Source organism: Bacillus rossius, chromosome 10 (assembly GCF_032445375.1).
Source record: "Bacillus rossius redtenbacheri isolate Brsri chromosome 10, Brsri_v3, whole genome shotgun sequence".
NCBI lineage: Eukaryota > Metazoa > Arthropoda > Insecta > Phasmatodea > Bacillidae > Bacillus > Bacillus rossius.
The window spans coordinates 37,086,364-37,114,245 of NC_086337.1; the positions used below are offsets into that span (position 1 = coordinate 37,086,364).

The 27,882-nt window shown below is 40.7% G+C and overlaps 1 protein-coding gene across 2 annotated transcripts in view; it reads left to right on the top strand.

The window, feature by feature from the left end:
- Positions 1-27,596, top strand: part of LOC134535956 (uncharacterized) — a 105,267-nt gene extending 77,671 nt beyond the window's left edge. For both annotated transcript variants that reach the window (XM_063375392.1, XM_063375391.1), the window contains exons 5-11: positions 5,522-5,983; positions 8,347-8,559; positions 11,020-11,188; positions 15,284-15,519; positions 17,850-18,062; positions 23,556-23,582; positions 23,667-27,596. In XM_063375392.1, coding sequence (XP_063231462.1) covers positions 5,522-5,983; positions 8,347-8,559; positions 11,020-11,188; positions 15,284-15,519; positions 17,850-18,062; positions 23,556-23,582; positions 23,667-23,674 — 1,328 coding nt within the window. In that variant the 3' untranslated portion in view covers positions 23,675-27,596. The remainder of the gene's footprint in view (positions 1-5,521; positions 5,984-8,346; positions 8,560-11,019; positions 11,189-15,283; positions 15,520-17,849; positions 18,063-23,555; positions 23,583-23,666) is intronic.
- Positions 27,597-27,882: the final 286 nt, after the last annotated feature.

Consider the following 27,882-nt stretch of genomic DNA (forward strand, 5'->3'; position numbering starts at 1 on the left):
GAACCCGAGGTTGGCCGAAGGTGAATATTCGGGCAGGGACAGAACTTGATGTACATCTTAGGCTTCCATGTTTTCACGTTCATACGCGTGGTACCAACCTTATGAAAAAGCAAATTAACATCTCTCCCCTTAGAAAAACAAACTAAAATAATACAGATGCATGGGGGAATACAAACTTCCAGTTCTTCGAATTACTTGAAAAAGAAGTTAATAATGTTCGACACTAGATAATATAATACATAATCAAACAATTCACCTGTAATATATATTTTGTAGTTGCACCTCTTGCCGCTCTGTTGTTAGCTATAGAGCTGTCCGGTATCAGCGTCCAGAGCCACACCCTAACAGTTCCGAAGTTCGCAAGGCTTTACATAGAGTATTTTGAATAATGCTTACCTAACCTAACCAATCTTTCATTTTAGTTACGATAACCTAACCTAACTACTTACCTCAAAAATAATATAGCACAGTGACCGAATATAATTAACCTTTTACTTCGGGAAACTTCGGAACTTTTCGGGTTGTGGTTGTGGCATTTATCCCTGTGAACTGTAGTCCATCCCAAGCTGTGAAGGGTCTTTATTCCGGCACTTCCGAGATCACGTCCAAGCTGGATCGTCGAACTTCTATACAGAGTTTTCGTGAACCACGTGCCATACATTTAATGGATGGCAGGGTGTGCCAAAATAAGATTTTCTTTTTAATAGTACGTATTTCCCGAAAAGCAAAAGTGAAATTTCCAGGGCCGAAGGGTATCGCGCGAATTTGTATTTCGTGCCCAACTAGGCATCAACCATCCCATTGGCCGAGACGACGCGCGATCACGGTGAAGTATCGTGTCCAGGTGATACCGCGATAATAAACTGATGAATAAAATAGTTGCAATTCAAAATTTCTTGATCGAATCACAACATACTTTATCCGCGCCCGCCGCGCCGCTAGAAAACGTTGCTTGCCACCATTAAACGCAGATAGCAGAGCAGCAGGAAGCAACCGGAAATTTTTACGTGTGTCAAGTTGGCAACCACACATTGGAATTTCAAGGTCAAAATTTGTCACGAATTAGTGCTCAATTTGTGCTAATTTGTGCCGTAGAAATCAGAATTTGTGCTGCATTACGTAAAAAGTTATAGCATATATTAAGGTGGTCGCCAACTTGACGTTAAGTTGGCGACCACCCAAGGAAAATATCAATTTTTTGGAATGAATTTTATGTCACGAATTAGTGCTCAATTTGTGCTGCCAGAAGCCAAAATTTCGAGCTTATCGCAACGTAAACTAAAAAGTTATAGCCCTTGATATGTTTGAAGCGAATTGACAGCTAGCGACCACACATTGGAATTTCAAGGTCAAAATTTGTCACAAATTAGTGCTCAATTTGTGCTAATTTGTGCCGTAGAAATCAGAGTTTGTGCTGCATTACGTAAAAAGTTATATTATATATTAAGGTGGTCGCCAACTTGACGTCAAGTTGGCGACCACCTTAATATATGCTATAACCTTTTACGTAATGCAGCACAAATTCTGATTTCTACGGCACAAATTAGCACAAATTGAGCACTAATTCGTGACAAATTTTGACCTTGAAATGCCAATGTGTGGTCGCCAACTTGACACACTTGAAATTTTTAACTTTTCGGAACGGCTCCGATAAAACCCCGGCTTTGGACCTGATTTTCGACAGATGTTGTCATTAAAATACTGTCCCTCTTGTTGAAAATAACTCAACAAATAATAATACTATAAAGTTTCCGCACACGTTAGAAGTTATACTTCTACGGCATTACTAAAATATTAACCTAAACATTTTAAAACACATATTATAACACTAAGTATATGTTTGTACATTTGTTTTTTCCTAAACGACTGAAATCAGGCTGTAAATATGTTCCAAAAAACAAACCTTAATCTTACTGAGCTGATTCAACATTATTATTACATAAAATTATATTATTAAAAAAAGTTAAAAAATTCCAGTGACGAGATTTGACCATAAAGTTTAATTTAGCATACCTATACGTTTGGCATGTCCCCAAATGTTTACGAAAGTGACTATATACGGGTTTATTTACTACACGCGAGTCCGCCATCATTGTAACACATTTCCGTTTATCGACTTCCATTCCATTTTCAAAATTATCTCTACCAAATGCCGGATACCGAGAATTAAAAAGTTACACATTAATAACACGTAGCTTATCGTATGCAGTCAGATGTTTGTTGCTGTTATAAATTTTAGTTACAACTTTAGTCTGATGTTTCATACCTATGCCATTAAAATATGAAATGTCATATCTTTACTTTTAATTGTTTAAAAAAAAGTGCATTTATGTTAAAATTCCAAAATATAAATAAACACACGTGTCCATGTTTGCACGAGCTGATGTTTTAGTACCAAATAATTCGTTAACGAGTTCTTTTCATGGTGTTCAAAAATTTTCGTATTTGTGTAACAGTTTTCCAGCATGCTCATTTTTATTTTGATTTCAATTTTTTTCCCCCCTCGCTTGACACAAAGTTAAACGTGTTTACATTAAGGTTCAACGACTCGATGAATGTAAATGTTTTGCTTTCCGCGGGTCTTTATATCCTTCCCGCAAATAAAACGATTCATCGTTGGAATCCAACTGGTCAGGGCGAATGTATTTTGGGAGCCGGCTCCAGATAGATAATTTTGGAGACAGGAAGCAGAATGAGTCAGCAGCAAGCGGCATGGGATGCTGTCCTCTCCAGAAACAACTTTTTTTAGTTAGTCTGCTTAAAAAATTATAGTAACCTACTGGTTGTGTCAGATTTGAAATCAAAAATTGTCTTTATATACAATTTCCTCACGCATAATCTCATTTATAAATAACAAAACTGTTTGTGGTAAAAAATACAATTTTTTACAACTAACAAAACTATTAAAACTATCATCAGAAATATTTAGCTATAACACTGTTAGGAATTACAGTAAATTGGCGGAATTTTTAATGAAGAATTATTTTTATTCATGTTCGAAGAAAGTGAACTCAGTAAATTTACGAAGATCGCTGGATAATTAATAACGAGCGTTCTTTGTAAATTGAAGTTTGAATATGGTTTTTTATTTTCAGACAGTTTAAATGTCAGCCCCGATTATTATTTTTCTCCTGGGAAGAATTGAGGTCAATTTATGCGTCTTAACAGGTTATATCGTTGTGGCATAATAACAACACTACATAATTTTTAACAAAAGTGTAAGGGCATTTTTGGGATTTTTCCCTTAAGAACACATTTCATTCAACTAAACATAAAAAAATTAACTCTTTTCAAAACTAAATAATTAATAAATTTAATGCTGAGTAAATTCACGCATTAAAAATGTATACAAACGTCCACAATTTTGATTAAATTTGCATTTACAGTCGATTGTAAATTATTAATCAGCCAACACCAATATATTTGAATGACAAAGTTTTTGAGACACATTTTTAAAGAGAGGAAAGAAGCTAAATACCCAGCCAGTTCCTTCGATGATTGTCCATTGTCTGTAGAGGACTTCGAAAACGTCCTTGAGTCTCTGATTGGTCACGCCACGCTGTAGAGCTGTCATTGTTTCAGTCTGTAAATCGTCCGGCATATTACTGTGGTTAGTACGGGAATTCTTCGCTTCTGAATGCCTAGTTGTTCTGTGACTTTACCCTGAGCCGGCAAAGCTTTTATTGCGATATTATCGTTTTCTCTCAGTCGAACGTATCACGTTTCTACATTGTCAACAATTTTTACCTTGAATTTACAATGAACGCTCATTACAAATTATCTAGGGATCTTCGTGATTTACGGGTTTCTTCGTAAATTTTTAGCGTAGGCCTACTGAGTTTTATTTCTTTTAGTATTAACTTACAAGTATAATATTGGAATATCTACTTAATAAAAACTAACACTGACAGACAGCCAACGCACAGCTTAAACCAGTGGGTTCTAGAAGCTTCAGATTTTGCACAGGAGTTCCTTAATATAACATAGGTGAGCACTAAGAAATGATTTTTGAAAATTCGTCCCCTAGGGGGTTAAATAGGGGATGAAATGTTGTATGGTATAGTTTGTCATTTTTTACGTTAAAATATGGACAAGGGTGTGTAGGCATCTGTTTATAAATAAAAGTAAGTTGTATCAACGTTTTTTTTGTGATCCATATAAATTGATAATCGAATACTTTTCCATTGGGCACACAAATAGTTATTAAATAAAACCATCAAAAAACTTATAACGGCTTCAGAAAAATGATCTCTTCTTTCTCCCACATACTTGTTTACGTGTTTCAAAACAAGTATTTTGAAACTACGAAGAAGCCTTATTTGAGGAGGAGTTTGTCTCTTTCAAAAGCCCTTAAATTTACCGGTAGATTCATTAACCGCTTTATATACATGTCATCCGCTCTTCGCAAGTGCGGGCCTGTCTTCCGTCTGGTTGTCAGTCGGCCCTGGTTCAACGAAGACACTGCACGTTTATTAAATAAATATAAATATATATTTAATTGGCATTCATGTCTCCTTGACAGCGCTGTCGTTAAAGACAGCACGGAAAATGCAAATCAGGGATGATGTTGATACAATCGTCCGTGACCTATGGTTCTAATGTTGTAGCTCTTATGACATCTTTAATTCGCAATTAGTTCTTGAAATATCAACAACCAACATGTTAGTAAAATCTCCAGAAATTGTGTTTTTTATTTTATTCTGATATAATTTCCCCCCCCCCCTAAATATAATCAGATAGAAGAGGGGACTGCTTTCACTCTCCCCCCCCCCCCCCCTTCCCAAGAGTCACTCGGGAGGCGTTTACTTCCGCGATAAATTACTGTATTGTTGTGCTGACAGTAGTCATGTGCCTGTAATCAGGAAACACAGACGATGATACAAATTTTTTATTGACGCTCAGACTCGAAAACTTTTCGCGAAAAAATACATGTCCCTAAAGCACGCACGTGTTTTTGACGTGACAACGTCTAATAAATCGATGAAAGCCGGCTGCACGCACGAAAAAAGTGTCCGTTACGCACGTTGTCCCGTTACGCTGTGTCCCGTTACGGTCATTGTACGCTTGCGCCGCATCTATCTCTCTTCCACTCGATTGGAACAACCATCGATTTAACTTTTTCGAGGCACATTAATCTTGAAATACTCACATTCGTTTCCTGCTTTTCCTATCATCGTCCTATCCTTAACAGAATAACACAGATTGGAAGAAGTTAAATAGCAAACATGTATAAAAGTTATAGTTAAAATAATCTGTTCGTTTAAGTAGGTAATAAACATATTTGAATAAATGAATGCAAATAAAAGTAAATTTATCAATTAAATTGTAGAGTTCATTTCACTCCTTCTTTGTATCCATACAAAATAGTGATAATTCAATAAAAATGATTCAATTTTATTCATAAAAGTATGCAGTCATTTCATCAATGTTTTGTTATGACGTTGTCACGTTAAACTATCGTCCCGTAAACCGACTTTACAGACAACCAATTTTTGTTTTGTTTCCCCTCGCCTCTCGCCAGAGGAGGGCGCGACGTCGCTGGGCGACCAGTACGTGGCGACCGGCGACGTGGAGCGCGGCTCGGCGGCTGCGCTGTACTGCCCTGCGGAGTCGTCGCGGGGCAGACCCGTCTACCTGCCGCACCCGGCGGACCGCGGGTCGTTCATCGCGTGCTACCGCGGCGCGCAGAGCGTGAGGACCTGCCCCGCGGGCTGGCGGTTCGACCCGACCACGAGGCGCTGCGTCCGCGACGAGGGAGGCCCTTTCTCCTTGTCCTCGTCGTCGTCGTCGTCGCATCAGCGCAGGTGCCCCACGACGTGGGTGTGCTCCGCGGCGTACCGCGGCGTGCCGCACATCTCCGACTGCACCTTGTTCTGTCGCTGCGACGGCACGAGGCCCGTGCTCGCCGCCTGTCCCCCGGGCAGCCACTTCTCCCCGCGCTCGCAGACGTGCGAGGACCCCGTCGTCGCCAGCTGCAGGCCGAGTGAGTCCAGTCCTCTTCCTCTGCTTGCAGATCCCCCTTCTCTTCCTCCTCCGCTTGCAGATCCCCCTTCTCTTCCTCCCCCGCTTGCAGATCCCCCTTCTCTTCCTCCTCTGCTTGCAGATCCCCCTTCTCTTCCTCCTCTGCTTGCAGATCCCCCTTCTCTTCATCCTCTGCTTGCAGATCCCCCTTCTCTTCCTCCTCCGCTTGCAGATCCCCCTTCTCTTCCTCCTCCGCTTGCAGATCCCCCTTCTCTTCCTCCCCCGCTTGCAGATCCCCCTTCTCTTCCTCCTCCGCTTGCAGATCCCCCTTCTCTTCCTCCCCCGCTTGCAGATCCCCCTTCTCTTCCTCCTCCGCTTGCAGATCCCCCTTCTCTTCCTCCCCCGCTTGCAGATCCCCCTTCTCTTCATCCTCTGCTTGCAGATCCCCCTTCTCTTCATCCCCCGCTTGCAGATCCCCCTTCTCTTCCTCCTCTGCTTGCAGATCCCCCTTCTCTTCCTCCTCTGCTTGCAGATCCCCCTTCTCTTCCTCCCCCGCTTGCAGATCCCCCTTCTCTTCATCCTCTGCTTGCAGATCCCCCTTCTCTTCCTCCCCCGCTTGCAGATCCCCCTTCTCTTCCTCCTCTGCTTGCAGATCCCCCTTCTCTTCCTCCTCTGCTTGCAGATCCCCCTTCTCTTCATCCTCTGCTTGCAGATCCCCCTTCTCTTCCTCCTCCGCTTGCAGATCCCCCTTCTCTTCCTCCTCCGCTTGCAGATCCCCCTTCTCTTCCTCCCCCGCTTGCAGATCCCCCTTCTCTTCATCCTCTGCTTGCAGATCCCCCTTCTCTTCATCCCCCGCTTGCAGATCCCCCTTCTCTTCATCCTCTGCTTGCAGATCCCCCTTCTCTTCCTTCTCCGCTTGCAGATCCCCCTTCTCTTCCTCCCCCGCTTGCAGATCCCCCTTCTCTTCCTCCCCCGCTTGCAGATCCCCCTTCTCTTCCTCCTCTGCTTGCAGATCCCCCTTCTCTTCCTCCTCTGCTTGCAGATCCCCCTTCTCTTCATCCTCTGCTTGCAGATCCCCCTTCTCTTCATCCCCCGCTTGCAGATCCCCCTTCTCTTCATCCTCTGCTTGCAGATCCCCCTTCTCTTCCTCCTCCGCTTGCAGATCCCCCTTCTCTTCCTCCCCCGCTTGCAGATCCCCCTTCTCTTCATCCTCTGCTTGCAGATCCCCCTTCTCTTCCTTCTCCGCTTGCAGATCCCCCTTCTCTTCCTCCCCCGCTTGCAGATCCCCCTTCTCTTCCTCCTCTGCTTGCAGATCCCCCTTCTCTTCCTCCTCTGCTTGCAGATCCCCCTTCTCTTCATCCTCTGCTTGCAGATCCCCCTTCTCTTCCTTCTCCGCTTGCAGATCCCCCTTCTCTTCCTCCCCCGCTTGCAGATCCCCCTTCTCTTCCTCCTCTGCTTGCAGATCCCCCTTCTCTTCCTCCTCTGCTTGCAGATCCCCCTTCTCTTCCTCCTCCGCTTGCAGATCCCCCTTCTCTTCCTCCTCTGCTTGCAGATCCCCCTTCTCTTCCTCCTCCGCTTGCAGATCCCCCTTCTCTTCCTCCTCCGCTTGCAGATCCCCCTTCTCTTCCTCCTCTGCTTTCAGATCCCCCTTCTCTTCCTCCTCCGCTTGCAGATCCCCCTTCTCTTCCTCCTCTGCTTGCAGATCCCCCTTCTCTTCCTCCTCCGCTTGCAGATCCCCCTTCTCTTCCTCCTCTGCTTCCTCCTCCCTACTCCTCTTATTCCTCACCTTCCAGTTCCTCACAGCTATCTAAAATTATAACATCATTTGCACGCGTGCTCAGTCAAAGTCGTGTATGAATTAAACTTCTTGAATTGGGGGAGGAGATTTCCACGGTGCAATATCATATAGTGATTAACAACAAAATTAAAAAAAACAAACATAATTTATTAATAAACCGATTTTTTTGTGATAATTTGTAAGGGATAGTTATAAATTTTGTGACTACAGTTCCTTGTTCTCGTGTTTTTTTTTTAATTTAAAAAAAAAAGGGGGACAGCTGATTCCCCTGGATACCCCAATCTGCGCTATGTTTTGTACCTTTTAAACCTCATTGTTGATATTTTTATTTTACAATAAATTATTCTTTTTAATATTTTTTATTGAATCTAAAATTATTAAATACAAGAGAGTCATTGGTATTTGAGGCTTCAAATATTCTACCGACAAAACAGATCGTTTGAACATGTTGCACCAAAATCCCTTAATATTACGCTATATTTTATGTTATGTCAAACACCAAAAAAAAAAAAAAAACCTTTCATGATATCACAGCGCATGAGTGCTGGTCCCGTGTTAACGTGGACGTTGTGTGTCTGCAAGTTTAGCATGCGCGCAACTCGGCGACCTGAACGGGTCCGGGGGCGAGGACCGAGGCTCGTGGCAGCCGAGGAGCTGCGTGGACGGAGACAGCGCGCTCGGCGCCAGGTGCCGCCTCAGGTGCCTGCGGGGCTACGAGCTGGACGGCAGCGTGAGGGTGCGCTGCACGCGGCGGGGCTGGGCCAGCAGCGGGGTCCTCGACGTCATCCCGGCCTGCAGGAGTGAGTGTGCTGCATCCGAGTGGATCCCCCTAGCTGCATCCGAGTGGATCCCCCCTAGCTGCATCCGAGTGGATCCCCTAGCTGCATCCGAGTGGATCCCCCCTAGCTGCATCCGAGTGGATCCCCCTAGCTGCATCCGAGTGGATCCCCCTAGCTGCATCCGAGTGGATCCCCCTAACTGCATCCGAGTGGATCCCCCCTAGCTGCATCCGAGTGGATCCCCTAGCTGCATCCGAGTGGATCCCCCCTAGCTGCATCCGAGTGGATCCCCCTAGCTGCATCCGAGTGGATCCCCTTAGCTGCATCCGAGTGGATCCCCCCTAGCTGCATCCGAGTGGATCCCCTAGCTGCATCCGAGTGGATCCCCCCTAGCTGCATCCGAGTGGATCCCCTAGCTGCATCCGAGTGGATCCCTTAGCTGCATCCGAGTGGATCCCCCCTAGCTGCATCCGAGTGGATCCCTTAGCTGCATCCGAGTGGATTCCCCTAGCTGCATCTGAGTGGATCCCCCTAGCTGCATCCGAGTGGATCCCCCTAGCTGCATCCGAGTGGATCCCCCCTAGCTGCATCCGAGTGGATCCCCCCTAGCTGCATCCGAGTGGTTCCCCTAGCTGCATCCGAGTGGATCCCCTAGCTGCATCCGAGTGGATCCCCTAGCTGCATCCGAGTGGATCCCCTAGCTGCATCCGAGTGGATCCCCTAGCTGCATCCGAGTGGATCCCCTTAGCTGCATCCGAGTGGATCCCCCTAGCTGCATCCGAGTGGATCCCCCTAGCTGCATCCGAGTGGATCCCCCTAGCTGCATCCGAGTGGATCCCCCCTAGCTGCATCCGAGTGGATCCCCTAGCTGCATCCGAGTGGATACCCTAGCTGCATCTGAGTGGATCCCTTAGCTGCATCCGAGTGGATCCCCCTAGCTGCATCCGAGTGGATCCCCCCCTAGCCAAGTCAAGTTTAGTGGACGCGGGACCATCTTTGCGTTCCGAATTATCGCGAGAGATGCCGATGGGGTATTTACCACAACGCCGAACGTGCAATAACGCTGAAAAATGTTGTTGCTTGGAGGGGGGGGGGGCACAGGAGCAAAATGAAAAACAACTAACCTTTGTGGCAGTCCTGCAATGTCATTTTTCGGGGTTAATGTATTTCGGCGTTGTGGTACACAGCAGTTTTCTAGCTGTCGGCGTTGTGGTCAATTTGGCGTTCGGCGTTATGGTTTTCGGCGTTATTGTACGTTCGGCGTTGTGGTATTTCGGCGTTGTGGTGGTCCCTACATGCGTCCACTAAATCGAGATTTCCGTGGATGCAACACCTCGCTTCCACTGATGCGTCTCTACGTCCGTTAGCATCAGAATCGTGTTATAATGCAACGAGTTCAAGTGTTACCGAAAATAAAATCGTTAGTAAAAATTACCGAAAGGCGAACTTAAACTTATAGTGGTATTTATTGCTCATTATAAGCATTTGTAATATTCTGGGATTAATAAACTTTTTATTTTATTTTGATCTTTAACATTTATATCACCACACTACACACAATTTTTTTAAAATTGGTTGTCGTTATTTATGTTTTGCTGAATATTCGTAGATATCACGCCTCAAAATGGCTAAGTATTTGGATACTATCCATCTCATATAAATGTGTACTTTAAATTGTGGCTGCATTTGATAAGGGATGTAGGGATGTATGAGCTATGGACGCATCCATATTCCACTATTTCAATCTGCGCTATATATTTTTAATACTAATTATTTATTTACTCGTGTTATTTTTACATGTGGCAAGAGAAAAAAAACTTTTTTGTTATAAAAATAAACATCACATCAATACACAGCACAAGCCTATAAATCACAACCACACGACACGTACATCACACCAGCCAGCCTAGCTTCTTGAGAGCTTCACTCCCTGCCGACACACGTAACTTCTGAAAGAGCAACAAACCCGACAGCTCGTACACAGCCCGTGAGCTACTAACTCCCCATAACCTGTGCTGTCAAATCCAATGTGTCAAAGCTGTGTCAGGGTAAATGTCACGAACACCCAGTGATTTGTGGAAGCTCTGCTTCTGGCATCACAATACACATAGCCTCCAGGGGCATATGGAGATTCGTCGGCTAAAAATAATATTAATGGATAGTTTGACGAATTCTAAGTTCAGATAAATGTTTAGCTTTAAGTAACGAAACGAATAATATATTATTAAATTTTAAGAGACAAATTTTTCCAATGTAGTTCATAAATGCTGGTCCAATATATTAATGAAAAAACACTGTACTCTAATTTAAAAAAAAAATAATGAGACAGTTATATTACCATTCTTTTTTGAACGACAAAATGTCGTACAGTACAGTTAATATCATCTAAATAAAATGCATAGATGGGTAAATTTCTTTCAAATAAAATTTCCCCTCCCACCTGGATCCCATTTCAAACTTTTGAATTTTTTTTTCCCTCAGCGCCAGAAGAGATTGGCTCAGATTTAATAAAGAAGATCAACGAATCCCTTATTGAAATTGGAAACAGACAGACCGAAATGCTCTTCATCATTGATGATGCGAACAGAATCACTGCACCACAGCTAGAAATTCAAAAGCATCTCGTCGCATCCATAGTAAGGACCTTCCCGTAAGTACCTACGTTAAAACTGTAAAAAAAACTCCTTACCTGGTTATTTTGTAAAATTACTTTTCAGTTTCAAACCGAAGTATATTTAAGTCTGTATTTATGTAACTTCAAATATACAGCTTGACGTAACAATTTTGGCGCCAAGATCCCTGCTTAACAGTGAAACTATTCATGCATAACGTTTCAAACAGACTAATTATTCTGTAATGGCGCTACCAAATATTTTTTTTTTCATGTGAAACTACCGATTTTAGAAAGTCAGACTTGGTATTTGTGATCTTCATTTCATGGTAACCTTGAATAAAAGTTTTAAATGATTGACACAGTTACCTCGTAAATGGTTGACTGGTATGGGCCTTGGTAGAATGGAATTAAAAATCACACTGCTTTCTGCACGGCTGAATTCTTGAACTAGCTGTTTTTTGCACTCTCTGTTCTTGTTCTTGTTCTTGTTAGTTACTGTTTACCAGCAAGGAGACCAAAATAACAGGTTTTAACGTATATTTTCGCTCAGCATTGTGTTAGAATTCTGGGAGTAGTGTTAAAAGTACCACGAGAAACTAATTTTTGTCAGAAAACCGACTTCTAAAGGCGATTCGTGTCTATGCTGGACGTCTTTTTCTTACATTTCCTTACATGTAGATGGTAGGCAATCCTCGATACGTGTTACAGTTGGTTGTTGCCTACCTCCATGAGATTTCTCCAAGTAACCGACGTCAAATTACCGAGAAGTAGGCAGCAGATGGCTGTGGTGGGTATTGCGGCCTGTCTAACAGCCAGAGGTGAGGAGCTCTTAGTTAATTACAGCTACGACTTATAGAAGTGATCTAACGAAGTGTGTCCGTGGAAATAAAAAAAAATGTAGGAAATAAAGGTGTTGCTTCCAAATGAAATGATTTTGCTACAGCTACAAAATTCGTGGTGGTTGTAGCACTTCAGTTAAACACCATCCAGACGATCAGTGTTGCATTTAAATACTTTCTCTATTATTTACAATAAAATTGTTGTCATTCCTAATTTCAAAGGCGTTAACCAGCCTCGGGAAACACTTTAGTCTTTGAGTTTTCAACTTAGTTTGTCGCGATGAACCTGCAGCCGAAGTTTGTTGGTCGAATAGACTCACCCTGTATATTGTTACGTATTGGGTGAAACTGGGTCCGAAAAGGACAATACAATTGGTTAATTAAGTAAAGTTAAATTAATAACTAATATTTTCACTTTAGGACCCACGCCAGGTAGGCTGACTGCGCCATAAAAATATATTGAAGATATAACAAACTTACTCAAGCAAACTTGTGGCCTACAAAAATACAGTGTAGCTGTATAAATACTTTGTGATTAAATACTTCAGCGGTAGGAATTTTACAAAATTACTTCATACGTCCATATTGAAGTTTTACAAAATTAACAAAACTTCCTTTTACTAGTGATGTTTTACTAAAATAATTGCGAGTCTTTGTATTTCCATAGTTTGAGTCACGTCATGGTAAAATTTTTACCAGGCCCATAATGTATGTTGTTGAACTAATTCGTTTGTATAACAATTAGTAATAGTTTTACCTACATTTCAAAATCATAAAATATCTATCTGAGATAGGAATGTTAGGTGTTATATTTATGAAACGATAAGAAAACTTAAGACTGAAAACTTTGTGAACACTTTGTTGATTGATTTGTGTAAAATGGTAATCATACAACTGAAATTGTATTTTTTTTAGTAACACCATTTAGTCATAACATTTATGAAAAGAAAATGATGCGGTTTCGTTCCTCTTTTCTAATATTACGTGGGTATGTTTTTCAAGTTGTACCTTATTTTTTCCTTTTTTGTTTTATTTTTACATTTATTATTTCATTTAGATTTACCTAACTACAATGCGAGTCTATTAGTTTTAAATATTTTAAAATGTAATGAAAATATGTGAATTTATAATTATATATAAATGTAGACTAAACTATTCTATTTTTCATAAATGTCATTTTGTATGTTTTCTAATAGGTCGATTGTTAAGACGGGCATTTTTCTTCCAGACTTAACGTCGCTAATGAATAAAATACGAAACAAATGAAAGAAGAAAATACTCCGGTCTTTGCGTTGCGATTGCAATTCCTCACTTAAACGGGTCAGTGGGACAAACGGAGACCAAGCGCCGCAAAAGTCCTCGATTTTTTCCCGTCGACGAGCAAATTTGCGAGCTGTGCCACATTCCCAGATAAAGAGACAAGACGACAGACAGTTCTCGTCCTGACCTCCCGTGACCCGCGCATTAGTGCTTCAGCTCCGTGCGCGCTGATTGCGTCGGCCAATCAAGGGGAATTCTTCTCCACTTGATCCGTGTCACACGCAGATGTACTTCGTCAGTCTCTGGCAGTGGCGTACACACGAATGTTTTTTTTTTCCTCTTTGATTCTTGCGGAGGAGGCGGAGAATTAAAAAAAAAAACGTGAACGAGTCTCAGTACTCGCCATCATCATCTACCTTCAGTAACGAGCAAATTCATGTGTTCTCGTATCGCAAATACACGCATAATACGAAACTTGGACTCGGAATTTAACGTAGTATTCTATAAAATAATGCCGAGCGTGATAAAATATACACGCAAATTGTGTTTCCTGCAACATTTCTTGACGCAAATCACGCGTAGTTTCGGCACACGCCGCTAGAATTCGCTGCAGGAGCAGCTACGTTTGACTATCGAGTCATTCAAATTGCAGATAGAATTTTCAAACTATGTAATGAAACGGCTCCGATAAAAACGAAAAAGATTTGAAAAAATACTCAATCCCGGCTTTGGACCCGTTACGGCTTTTTTTTTTTTACGCTGTCCAAAAAAATACACGTTACGGATGAAAAGTTGGAACGTAACTTGTATAGACAAGTGAAATGGTTCTTAAATACCATTCCAAGTCAGACGCCTTTGATATGTGTTGAACGGTTTGTAAATGGCGCGTTAAAACCCGGAGGTCTTCCCACCGCTTGGCGACCAGGCCAGGAGGTCACCTTACAAGGTCACCGGAGAAAGAGTCGGCCATAGCCTGTAAAAAAGAACCATCCCAGAATTTGAATGGAGCGATTACGGGGGAAAAACTGTCAAAAACCAAAATCAGGATGGCCGGACGCAGGGAATGCGAATCTAATAAGTTAATCGATGTTCTTTTTTTTTTTTTTTAGTGAAACTTCTTTATAGCCGGTACGATACGTAAATGAGATGAGTCACCACATCGCAACGAAAAGTGCAACTCTCAGGAGTAGGGTGTTCGTTAACGATTACTAAGTAGAAAGTCAGACAATTTTAAGATTCTTTGCGGGCTTTTCATCCCCATGTTCGTTTCAATAATTGTCTTACCTCCAACTATTCCACAGTAAAACTGCGCGAGATTGTTAAGCGCCGAAAACCCGTTACGGATGGTACAAGCTCCCCTCTATTGAGGTGGCACCGAATCGACGTGGCACTCTTTTATCGAGGGAAGAGCGGATACGCCACTTCAGCGGCGGTTCAGAAAGCGTCGGTGAAGGGTTGCGTCGAGAAGGCCGAGGGAACCTGTCCCTCCGTCGTTCACCCCCGGAACCCCTTTTACCCATTCAGCAACCAACAGCAGCAACTCACTGGCCAGCCCCTACAGAGAGCGCTGCGGGCGTCTGTACGAACCTCTCACGTCTTCGGGACTCCTCAGGACACCCAGGGAGTCCGTGATCCAGCACCGGAGCAGAATTGCCGACCTCTACTGTAGCCAGGGGCGCAACAACAAAGGGGGGGGGGGGCAAGGGTATTTTGCCCCTCCTCTGAAACCTTGAAGTGGGGGCAAACGGGGGCAAAGAAAGTGCTGTATAATCCATTTTAGATAGTAAAACTGCTTAAATAGCACCATTTTCCACCTTGAAATACAAATTTTCCCGGGGGAGGACCTCCGGACCCCCCGCTTCAATAGGGGGGATCGATGATTCTTTATAAAAAGGTATATTGACCCCCCCCCCCCCTTTTGGAAATTTAGTTGTTGCGCCCCAGACTGTAGCTGTGAACATGATTGTTTGGTTTTTTTTAACGTCCAAGTGGATATTTGGAGTGTGTGTGAAGCTTCACTCGGCGCTGGCAGGCTGTCGCAGCGGCGGGTCGCGGGCGTGGCGACGCTGGGCGACGCGCGCGTCTATATCCGGCTGATCCGGGCGACGACGTGCGACTTCCTGGCGGAGCTGCGGTCCGTGGGGCGGGCCGCCGCCCCCGGGGCTGGAGGCGGCGGCGGCGGCAGGCGGGCGCCGGACGTCACCGAGGCCCTGCGCGCCGCAGAGGCCGAAGTGGACCGGCGCGGTTCCGCGTCCCGCGCCCTCATCTGTGAGTGCCTACAACTACCCTTTATCTTCTTCTCATTGAAATTGGAACTGAAAATGTTCACGTAAAATCACAGACATTTCTAAATTTCTACACGACAACTGTTATCACTGCAAAATTTATCTGATGGCTAAGAGACCTGCCAAAATATTCGCGGTTTCGATGGCCTTCAGGATAGAATGCACATAAACCCCCCCCCCCGTACACTCGGGCAAATAACGCAAGTTCATCGGCTGCCGACTTGTGAGTCGTCTCAGCTGGTTTGTACGTATTTTCGATCTTTCTTTGGTTGAGGGTTCAGAATTGGTTGAGATTCGTCCAGATGAACAAGTAAGCCAATAGCAAAATTATCTTAAGAGGTATATGTGTTTGAATTCTAGCCTATCGCTGAATGAATCCGCGAATTTTGCAGGTCTCTCTACTGATGGCAGAAGGGACAAGAAATTTTTAATTGTACCTGTGAAGCTGATGTAATATATTGAGAGGAAGAGTTGAATCGCTCGCAAGTTCCTGTAATTAAAGAATACGAATCTGTTTAGGATATAAGGAAGTACCTGATACAGCAGCGAGAAAGAAGAAAAGATCATATATAAAGATAAACAGAACATCCTGCATAGGTTTCTTGGTGGTTCTACCTATGCATGGTAATCAAACCGCCGGAGCAAGTATAAATGTGTTGTTTCAAATGGATTATATGAGGACCGGCTTTAAAACGGATTTGATTAACGGAAATTTACATGATCGAATATATGTTGCAGAAATATATGTATATAATCGCATTGAATCATATATAATCATATAATCTATTAAATAATTATAAAATATATATAAAGGAATCATGCCCTTAAACCAAAATAAAAGAATTAAAGAGAATGTAGTGGCTAATAATGTTATTCAGAATCAAAATTAAAAAAAAATTCCTTCATGCATACCCCTCGAGGTTTATATGAAGAGGATAAAAGTTTAAATAAACGCCTATTACGAACAGGATTAGTGTGTGTTATCACTGCAAAATAATGTTCGCAGTAATACTGGGTTCTGGATTCTTAACCGGGCATTTATGCTTTGTGTAGTCCCAATACCTCCAATAGTTAAAAGTTATTTGTAAACCGTTTCCTGAACAGCTTTCCAGTATTAACTTTGCACATTAATAAACATAATAAAACAAAATAAAGACCGATTATTAAATATTCGAAATTCTTTCCCATGGTTTCAAAAATTATGCTTGAATGGAAAATCAATAAAAATATAGAATTATTGCGCTAGTTTCCGGAAGAAATGCTCAGTATTATTTCGTGAAACGTATTTCATATTTTTCTTGTGTTGTACAAAGTTACAAATATCTTTCCTGTAGTATAAAAATTGTCATGGATTCATATTAATATTTTATTGCTCGTGAAATTTTTGTTGTCTGAAGCTATACTGCGAATGTGTTCGCTGGGTTCCTTTGAAAAAAAAACATTTTGTTTCAAACACAATACAGTGAAATTTCTAGTGCTCTCCCTCACAATGTTTATCCCCCTATTTAAATTCACAGCTAGAGGTACGTAACGTAATAACGAAGAAAACAGTAAAAAAAAAAAAAATAGGCAGAAACCATGTAGAAAGAAGTTATGAATTAAGCGTCTGCAGTCTTTGTTATGTGAATAATTTAATTCAAAATGAGAAACGATCTTCCCCTCCCACAGATGCCATCCTTTTCCAATCTTTATATTTTTATTTTATTGTTATAATGAAGTTCGATGTGTTGTTATGTTGAACAATACTTACTTCATGATGGCATTTTTACTATTCTTCTTAGCGAGTTTATTTAAAGCTATCTAACAAACTTCTAGCTATAGTCATTATACCACTGAGTTCGAAAAAGTTAGGAGACAGCAAGCTGTGACGTAGTTGAGTAACTTTTAACCTCGCCATCGCCATTTTGTTGCGCCCAAAACATTGTGAAAATGGTTCTTGAAACGTCGGACGCTGGTTATTGAGTATGAATTTGAATCTCCGTCGTTAAAAACAGCCAATTCGATGAAAAACGTCATTTAAAAATGTTTCCACGGTGCAAACACTAAGCTTCAGCCAAAGTTTTAGAAGACTAACCAACATGACGCAACAATTAGTTGAAGTGGGGAAAAAAAAGCTTCACACACTTACCATGTGATCATGCAGACGTGACCACCCCCTGTTTTAAACAGTAGCTACGGTTTGTTTAGCTTTAGAACAGACGCCCACTCCGTAAGCTAACACCTCAGTGGCAGAAACATACTTTCTTTAATGCTTGTCAGAGGATGAGAGGTTGGGAGAAAGATGTATATGTATTTTTTTGTTATGTGTTGCAGTCCTGATTACCTCTAAGAGAACCCGCACGAAGCCGCTGCCCGCGGCGGACGAGCTGAAGAACGGCCGCCACGTCCTCTTCACCATCGGCGTGGGCAAGTACAACCGCAAACAACTGAGCAGCGCTGCCTCCCGCCACAGGGACGGCTCCAAGCTGTTCTTCGGCCTGTCCAGCGTCAAGTCGGTCAAGAGGATGGTCGGCCACGTAGCGAGAGGTCAGTAGCGAGAGGTCAGCGTGCCAGCAGGGTAGGGGGTAGGAGGAAAGGCAACCAGAAGAACAGATGTACTACAGTGGCGTAGCCAGGATTTGTGTATGGAGCATGTGTAAGAAGCATGGCCCCTCCGTATTAAAGCGGGGGGGTCGGGGGGTCCTCCCCCGGGAAAATTAGGATTTTAAGGTGTAAAATAGTGCTATTTTAGCAGTTTTCGGTACTTAAATTTAAATATTGTAATGGTAAAATTTTTATTAATTTTAATATGAAATTTCTTTGAGTGATGAATAAGAAATTAATTAAAGATTTGGTGCTAAGGGGGGGGGGGGAGGTTCGAACCCCTAACTCCCCCCCCCCCCCCCCGGCTACGCCCCTCATGTACACAGGGGAGGAAGAGATGTAACCCTTCCACCCGAAACCCTAAAAAATAATATTTCATTCGTACCAACAGCAGTCAAAGAGGTTCCCTCCTTCCCCTTCCTCCTTGTAAATTAAAATCGTCTTACGCTCCTCACCAGGGGAGCCCAGATGAGATTGTAAACATTTTTTTTAATGTGGGATTTTTCAATAATAGGTCAGAATATTACAAAACATTGCTAATATAATTGACAGGAAACCTTAGGTATAGGTTATGCGATACCTGCGTATCATTTTCAATCATGGCAGGTAACATTTACAGTCTTTTTTTTTTTTTAATTTTTAAATTGTGTGTGGTGAAAAGCCTCATGTTATGAGGAGGAGTTAGACAAAATTATATGTGTCCGGGCCCCTTAATTACCTCCTACACTAGTCGAACAAACTGCCGCAAGTAAGCATAAACCGCAAACATGCAAACTGCAAACAAAATTCTGTTAGGTGTCCATGCCAGTCACCCAAACAAAGAAACAAGCAAACATCTCTGTTTAATTCCACGAGGTCTGGGTCACACAATCAGAATGGCTCCATATTTAACGTGGAAGAAGGAAAAATCATCTCATATTAAACACCACAGCCGTGTCTATGAACCAAGGAAACGAAAGAGAAATGTGGGCGAATAAATAACCGTTGGAAAGAAATCCACTCATTCTATTCTCGTAAAAGCACTGAATGGTAACGACTTCAGAAATTACTTCAGGATGGACGACGAAAAACTTACCGATTACATGGGAAAGGAGAAGAATCATCTACAGAAAATAAATACAACTTTAGGGTTGCAGTCAGACCAGAAGAATGGTAAATTTGGCTACTATGGACGATCGTACTCCGACTTCACATTCAGCGCAGCGGTACCATCATAGCTGTGGTCACATATTATTCCAGAGACCTGAACACCAATCTACTACTACTGTTCATAAATCCACGAATAACAATGAAATTTTCTAACCCCTTGCATGACATAGTTACCTTGTCGCAGTAATCCAGTAAGTGACTGAAAATACTAAAAACAAAAGGCATGCTTTTCGCGCAAGAAAAGTCGCCGATGCTTCTTCCAGTGTAATTAGTATTCTGTTCCTGCACATCACTAGAATTGACGCGTCATAAGATAGAAACAAACTCGGCAGCACTGTAACAGCTTACAGTTTATGACTGCTAAACATGCACTAACCAACTGCACTGGTGCACTGCTTCAGGAAAATAACTTGTTTCGTGCGCCACTGTCCATATAAAAACAAAATAAATTCTGAACGGGCTCGCCAAATAAGTCCGGTCGTTACAGGGCAGGGTGCGGGGCTGTCTAGACACTCCACACAGCAGTTTGGTTTATAGCCGATCTTTGCTCGCCGCCTCGAGGGCTGGTGCACGCGTGCGCCGCGAATACACAACACTTCTCGCCGGAGCACTGTCTGTTCGCGCCGAGTGCTCCAGTTGACCCTCGGCGCTGCATGCGGCCGTCGCCCGAAACAAAATGCAATACACTACTTCGTTGCATGATGTGGTAACTATACCACAAAAATTCAATACTTTCATCAAACAACTATAAAGTTATGTATAAGCTGGGTCCTTTTGGTTTTTTTTTGGGAAGGGGGGGGGGGGAAAGACTCATAAAGAACATTTTCTTCACTGCCCTTACGCACTGCAAAGAATTGCTGGTGGCTGGTGGTACGGCTTCTGTACTTCGAGAATATTGTTAGGACAAGCAGTTGGATGGACATAATTTTGATAGTAAGAGCATTATGTAGGATACGTTTCATAATGAGGACACGGAGAAGGTATCACGAATGTGAAGGAAAAGGTGGATGATAGTTAAGAAGAGGCTGAAATGGGGATACGATCTGGCTGGCCACATTGTTTTGCTTCCAGACAGCCACTGTTGACGACTGCTTGACTGCAACTGCAAACTCCCCTCCACACGAGCCAACCTCGCAAATGCCGGTGTTGGGGTTGTCAACTTTGTTTGTTGTTGACTGGTCAGGCCAACAAACTTTAAACCGCATACCGTTTGCCGTTTAGTTCACCAACAGGCCTCCACATAAGTCAATAAGTTTGCAAACACGTTTGCTGTTTTCTGTTGACGTGACTTCCCTTGGAAGTAGTTAAATGCTCCTTGAAGCACAGATTAAAGCCCTGTTACACGGTCAAATATTTTTCTCCCACTGAATTTGACAACAACGAAGTTTGAGGGGTTTATCGGACTAAAGATAGCGTCCAATTTACTTCATAAAATAAAGGTGTACAGATAAACTTAAGCATGAGTTTAATCCTGTCATTCCTTAAAAATGTATTTTTCGACTGAGCATTTTCAAATTTTTCAATTATAACCTAGTATTTAAAAAAAACCATACATCACATTACTGGAGTGAAGTTTTAGACATTTTATTATTTTTAAGCACTTATTATCTTTAAAACAGCAGTAGTTTTAATTCACACAATTATTCTATCTGTAAGAAAATTAAATTTGTGGGAAGTTGAAAAAAAATCATTTACGTTTTTTCCCCTTCAGATTAATTTCTTTACAGACAATATATTGATTTTTTTGTCTCAGTAACATCTTTAATCTTTTATTTTCTTCGAAATTTAACAGGTTGTTTAAAACGAAAAATTCTGCCACTTTCAATTTCACTGGGAACGTTTCGGATTGGTCGATTCCATAAAAAATCGAACATTTTACGGAAACTCAAGTCATCCAACTGGCTGCGCCAGTGAAGTTTTCGGTGTCGTCATAACCCCCCTCAGCATTTTTTTGACGAACTTCAGTGAAAGGCGTTGGAAGAGAAAGTTTGACTGTGTGACTCAGGGTCTTTATGCCGCCTTCGAATACAAATTAGATCACACTATTTACTGTTCATATGTCGTTACATGTAGCATTTTCCAGGATAGTCCTCGTGTTTCTCGGGGCCCAGTGCAGGAACAGATGATGGGACCCACTGAACCGTGAACGGCCGAATAATCGACAGACCGTGTACGGCCGTCTGAACGAACGACTGGCCAGACTAGCCATTGGAGCCGTCAATTATCAGTTTTATGTCCTCGTGCTACCCAATAACAGTGTTTATTATAATGGGTGTGGAGGATATGTTGTTATTATTGGACACTTTCAGAGGACACGGAGGGTGAAACAACGAAAATATTGGGTACACACGATCCTTAAGGAAAGATCCCACCTGGGTCTCGCCTTCATATCCCGCGAGGGGATGTTTTCTTCAACAGAACTAATTAGCTTTTCGGCGTACATGAGGAAATTACTAGATTATGAATAATATAAATAAAATACTTGCACTACTGTACCGAAAGAGACCGAAAATCCCGTCTCGATGGGAGCGAGTCGTCAGTCGGCTGCATTCGGTTGTAAACGGCCGAATGGGATGTGTGTAATGGAAGGGTTTCTTCGCCTTCTTTTGATTTGGATTAGTCGGCCTTGTTCGACCGTAGACGGACTTTCGGTCGGATCAGTTCACTTCCAGTGGACGGAATGAGAAAGATAAATTATAGATGGTTAAAATTAATATAAAAAAAGAAGCAGCAAATATTTATGTATATGAGTCACGTAATTTCAAGTCGTGTATGCAGATTTCTCGAGTAAATACAATCCTGTTCATTTGCTGTCTCGTGAGCCGTTTACTAACTGGGCCCTGGGGGGCAAAATTAATTAACTTTACCCTCCTCCCTGCCTCGACTGGTCAAGCTTGGTTCTTCAAAAGCGAGAATAAATGAACAGAGAAAGTTTTTTTATGGGCTATTAACATCGCATGGTCATGCACTGGGGCTTATGCAAACAAGACCACCAAGTTGGTGGCGGTGTCAGTACCACTTGGATATCAACTCGGCGCTCATACATTCGAGTCATGCCTGAGAGTTGGGATCGAACACCCAGCTGCCGCTCCTGCACTCCAGGTTATACCCATGCCTTAACCGGGACCCGAACCCGGAGCCTCTCACCCCGAAAACTATCATGCAACAGACTGTGCTACGGAGGTAGGCTCCACGGAGATCATTTGGCAGAGAAGGGATATAAAAAAAGTTCTGTAATAGTTTTTTTAAAGTAGCAGAAGCCAAACTCCAGTACCAGCGATGGAATTATCTGTACACAGAAGTCGGGCGTCTGTCCAGGGCCTGATTTGTAAAGCTTTCTGTTAATTTTATGGAAATTAATAAGAAAAGGAACGATTGAATTGTAACTAGTATGTAATTATAAGTGCTGGTCAATAACTTTCGATTTAAATTGGGTTTTCATGATTTAATATTTAAAAAAAAAAACTTTCAAAGATTTTATTTCCTCATGCAATGACGTTATTTCAACAGAGCTTGATAGTAAGCATTTTAATTACTAACCCAAGTATAACTTACCAGGAATGAATAATTAAAATTCTTAAGCCAAATTAGCAAAACCATAACCTAAATTTAAGTTCCAGGTTGGCTTAAAAATGTTGTTTCAAAGAGCTTAATTCTCAAATTTTCCAGGATAGAGTCCCCGAATGTCCTTTTCTCTGGGGAGCTATTCCTCCCGCCATCTCAGGCCCCCGGTCAGACCCCTGTCCAAAATATTACTGTCCCTCTAAAGTAAATGGGCCCAGGTCCCCGCAAAGTCTAGGACAGCCACCACACAGAAGATTAATAGTACTTTTGTAATTTTATTGAAAATCTTAAAGAAAGTTAAAGAAATGATGATTTTTTTCAACTCCCCTGACTTTGCATCTGAATGCAATCCTGAGTATTTCATTTAGTAGTGCTCCTTAGTGGGCATGCACAACATTGACCTTTCCTTCAACCCATTTTAGTTAGAAATAAAACCTTCCAGTCACCAGAAAACTAATAAAAAAAACTTACATTAGTCTAAACTACCATACATACAAATATGCAGATGTCATATAACAATGGAAAGCAATGAAAGTAGTCAAAAATAACGATTTCTTAAAAGTACTTTATTTATTACAGAATTAAATTATAAGAAAATGACACCTGTAAATATAATTTTAGTTGAGATTTCATGGATCTTCGTTTTTGAGGATTTTATGAGTTTGTCAATGAAAGATATGTTTTAAAAAATGCATACTTAAATCTTTTTCTTTTTTTTTCCAGAATATAGCACCGAAGAGGCAAACTACTGTAAGTATGCTCTGTAAAACATTTGCATTACATGAACTTCTACCTTGTAAATTTGCATTACAATTTAAACAATTTTGGTTACAGGTTTTTGAAAACTACAGAGCGATAATTTGGAGAAGAGTAATTTCCTGAATGCTTGAAATTTTGCACGCGTATTTCTTCAAGTGACATTGTAAATTCAGTGTTTCAATTATGTTATAAATACGCTTTGAAGAGACTGACACTGCTAAAGTAACACTTTTTTGAGTGTTACAAATTATTTATCAATATACAAGGTGCTACAGATAATTTTTCTAATTTTATTGTGTATTATATAGTGCACAGTATGTGAAGTAACTGCTGGAGCAAAATTCAAGATGCAAGGGAATAACTAGGTATTTTATTGGTAATTATGTAAGCTTACTAAAAATACCTAATTTCCTCGATTTAAAGACGAAAGTTTTTGTGACTTACTGAACTAAGAGAATTGGATACGTCTTACAATTTATGGCGTCTTTCATTCGCCAAATTTATATCATTTTGAGATTTATCAGTTAATTATATTTTTGAGGTTCACCGTTAATTAAGTTTTTAAAATTTAAATGTGGAATGTAGCTTACAAAATAAAGGACTTACTAAATTTTCAGATCAACTCAATAACATTTGTAACAATTATGATTCTAACAGTTTCTTTAGTAAGATTGTAATTCAGGATATGATTTATTTTGTCACTTAAAGCAGTTTATTTAGTGAGAAGAATGCTGGAGTTATAGGTGCACCACATGTAAGCCGAGGCTCTTATTTATTTCAGAAACTCACAGAACGAAAAAAAAAAATGCTCTCAATTAATTTAAGGTTGAAACAGCCAAACAAATGCAGTGATGACTAGTGCAACCTTTGAATAAAAAATGCAGTAATAATACCGATTAAATATAATATTTAAATTAAAGTAAATCTTATACATGAGGGTAAAATTGTTATCTCAAAGAAATTGAGGATCAAAAGAGGGAAGCTCTTATGATCAATGTCGCCTTATATTCCAGTGGAATCGGAAGTACGCTGTTGTTACTTATAAAAGCACTAGCAAACCCGGCGAACTCCGTTTCGCCACCAGATAGCTTCGTTTTATGTAACATTTCGTTTGGTGATTAAAAGATGAAGAAATTTTTTTTTTTTGTTTTATATTTGAAAAGGAAAATTTTTATTTCATTTCACAACAGTAATGAATTCATTTTGATAACAAAAATGAAGTGTTATGTAGTTGAACTTCTCTAAGTAAATGAAAGTGAATCCAAAGTAAATACTGAATCGAAGCGTTATACGTGTCCGCAAATTATCCGTTTCATTGAAGTGCTCTTTGGTAAACCACATTTTTTGTTTTTTGGTCTGACGTTAACACAAACAAAGCGGATGGTTTCCCAACTCGTGAACACGCAACGTATAACTGCCCATGTGAAAAACAATGATTTTCTAAATTTATTCCGCAAACACTAAGCGATTGGCCTTGCGACTTGTTAATTGTCATTGCGAACGCAAGGCGAACTGGAAATTGCAATCGTTTGAAGTCAAACGGAAGATCAGTCGGAATCATTGGTATTCGAGGAATACATACATTTTCACTTGCGTACTTTCCGTTAATAATGGTTGCCTCAATCAAATTCGGCATAAGTCTTTTTACCGAAAGTCGAGTACCGTTGCAAAGTCGCGGTGGATTCAAATTACGCAATATCATAATAACTGTACCAACTTTGAGTAGCAAGTTATGTGGTGGAAATCCTGGTAACTCCAGAGAGTTCAAAAACTCCGTTGGATAATTTACTACATCATCGGGATTTGTTATGGAATCAACGGATTTGTATGTCACCAAATCGCCAGAAATTTTTGATTGAATGGTGAAATTCAGTGCGTGTACATCATTATTCTTTGCGGCAAGAATTGCTCGTTGACTTAACCAAGCATAATTCTGATAATTCTCACTAATGTTTGGGAAAACATTTTCAATAAGAGCTAATTGAGAGTCTACAAATCGGCAAAAGTCGTTGGTAAGAGTAATTAATCCAGATGTCGCATCAACTGGGACTTTTTTTCACAATTTCACAGTAAACATAATACAGGTTTGTCACATGAAATTAACTGAGCAGAGAACAATGAGTAGTTGATTTGATGGTTTCCAATTGAAATGTTAGGAAACGAATAACTTATTTTTTTTTCTTTTTTTTCACAATTTCACAGTATACACTATACCGGTTTGTCACATGAAATTAACTGAGCAGAGAACAATGAGTAGTTGATTTGATGGTTTCCAATTGAAATGTTAGGAAACGAATAACTTTTTTTTCTTTTTTCACAATTTCACAGTGAACACAATACCGGTTTGTCACATGAAATTAACTGAGCAGAGAACAATGAGTAGCTGTCAAACAATGTATCACGCACCGGCGCCATCTACTTAAAGTGTTGGTTTGTCCTGAATTTTTCCTGAATTTTCTTTGCTATAAACCTCACGGAGCCCGAGACCTTTCCAACGACTGCAAAACCGTGGAAATCGGTTCGTGCGTTCTGGAGTTATAGCGTCAGGAAGGAAAACCCGACTTATTTTTATATAGTAGATGAATCACACTCTAATAGGTAAGTTATTTGCATAATCGAGAAGTTATGTTAATTTAAATGATATGCACAGCAGCTCAGAGGTGACAAAATATTTCTCGGTTTGGCCAGAGAAATGCGCCGGGTCTGGTGCTTTATCTAGGAAAAGCATCTTTTGTAAAATCTCCCCATAAATGATTTTTAATGTATTTCAGAGCCATATAAAGCTACTTACTCCTAAATTATGTGAGATTTTGGTTCGACAAGTATTAAAAACAGCAAGCCAGAAAAATTATTTAATTAAGTGTATCAAACCTTATTAAAACCTGTCAATCTACTCATGTACACACATAATAGGTCTTAGTCGTTATTTTGGAGTTGTATGAGCAGCTAAATTTAATTATACAAATAATACAGTTTTCAAGAATGGAGCGATGAGAGCTATGTACATTTCAAACAAATGATGCCTTCCCTACAGAAGAAGCTGTGTTGTTCCCTTGTGAAGTTTATGATGTCATTTATCTTACTGTGGGGATCTGGTGTGCCCTTCCGACTCACAGCTGAAATATCGGGTGTTCTTATGGTTGGATTCTCTTTTCTACTGTCAGAAGCTGATTCCACTGACGAGAGTTCTATTTTATCCCACGACTGCTGAGAGGCAGCTGAGGAATGATGCTTTTATTATCTCTTTTAGAGAATATTCTTAGCCGAAGCAGACGATGTGGTTTTGGACTTGATTTTGTAAAGGCAAATTTGAAATGAGAATCTTGTAAATGGATTTTCTTTTTTTGTGTTTCATCAAGAGCATCATTTGATCATATTAAATACTTTCTTTAAAGAAAACATGATTGAAAGACGCCATCTTGGATTCAACAATTTTGTAATCTATTTTTTTATATTTTTTTAATATTAATATTTTGACTCTGTTTGACCATAGCACCTAATTAATGGGATGTCTTGTTATTAATTGTGACCATTAGCTACAAATAGTAGTCTCCTGTGAAATAATTATTGGTGTTTAGAATTTGTAATTTTTATCAGAATGTATACAGCTGTAATAATACTGTCAAAAGACACTAATATATGGTCTTCAGAAATCAATAAATGGTAAAATTATAATATATATTAAAAATTAATATATTAATTGATGATATACAAAGAATTTTAATGATAACAAGCAGAGTAGTGTCAAACTGGCAACAGTGGATGCCATTTGTTCTGAATTGCAATCTAAAGCCTTGTTCCAAATGGTTTTCTACTGATATGTACTGTCAGTAGAAAAAGATAACCATCCTAAAAAAAAATCTGTTATTTCTAAGTGTGAAGAGTAAACTGATAATGCTGAATTGTTATTTACATAAATAGAACGTGTGTTGGCCTGTAACTTAGTATCAGTATTGTTGTTTTTTGTAACATAAAACCTGTTCAATAAATATTTTAAAACAAATGCAAGACCACGACATTTGGTTTTAATGACAGGAAGGAAGAATCTAAGCTAACATCACCAGATGGTTCTTGCTACACCTCGTCTAAACCACGCCCAGGATAACTGTAAGCTTAGCGAACGATAATATAAAACAAAGGCAGGGAGGGTTTGGTTGTTAGTTAAAAATTCTTCAATTTAAAGAGTTCTGTGTTCTACAGTTGTTCGGAGGAGGATAAAAGAATTTACCGTTTTTTGCTGCCTTTATTCAACGGTACACTAAAGAGAATCTGTTACGACTGCGATTTGATT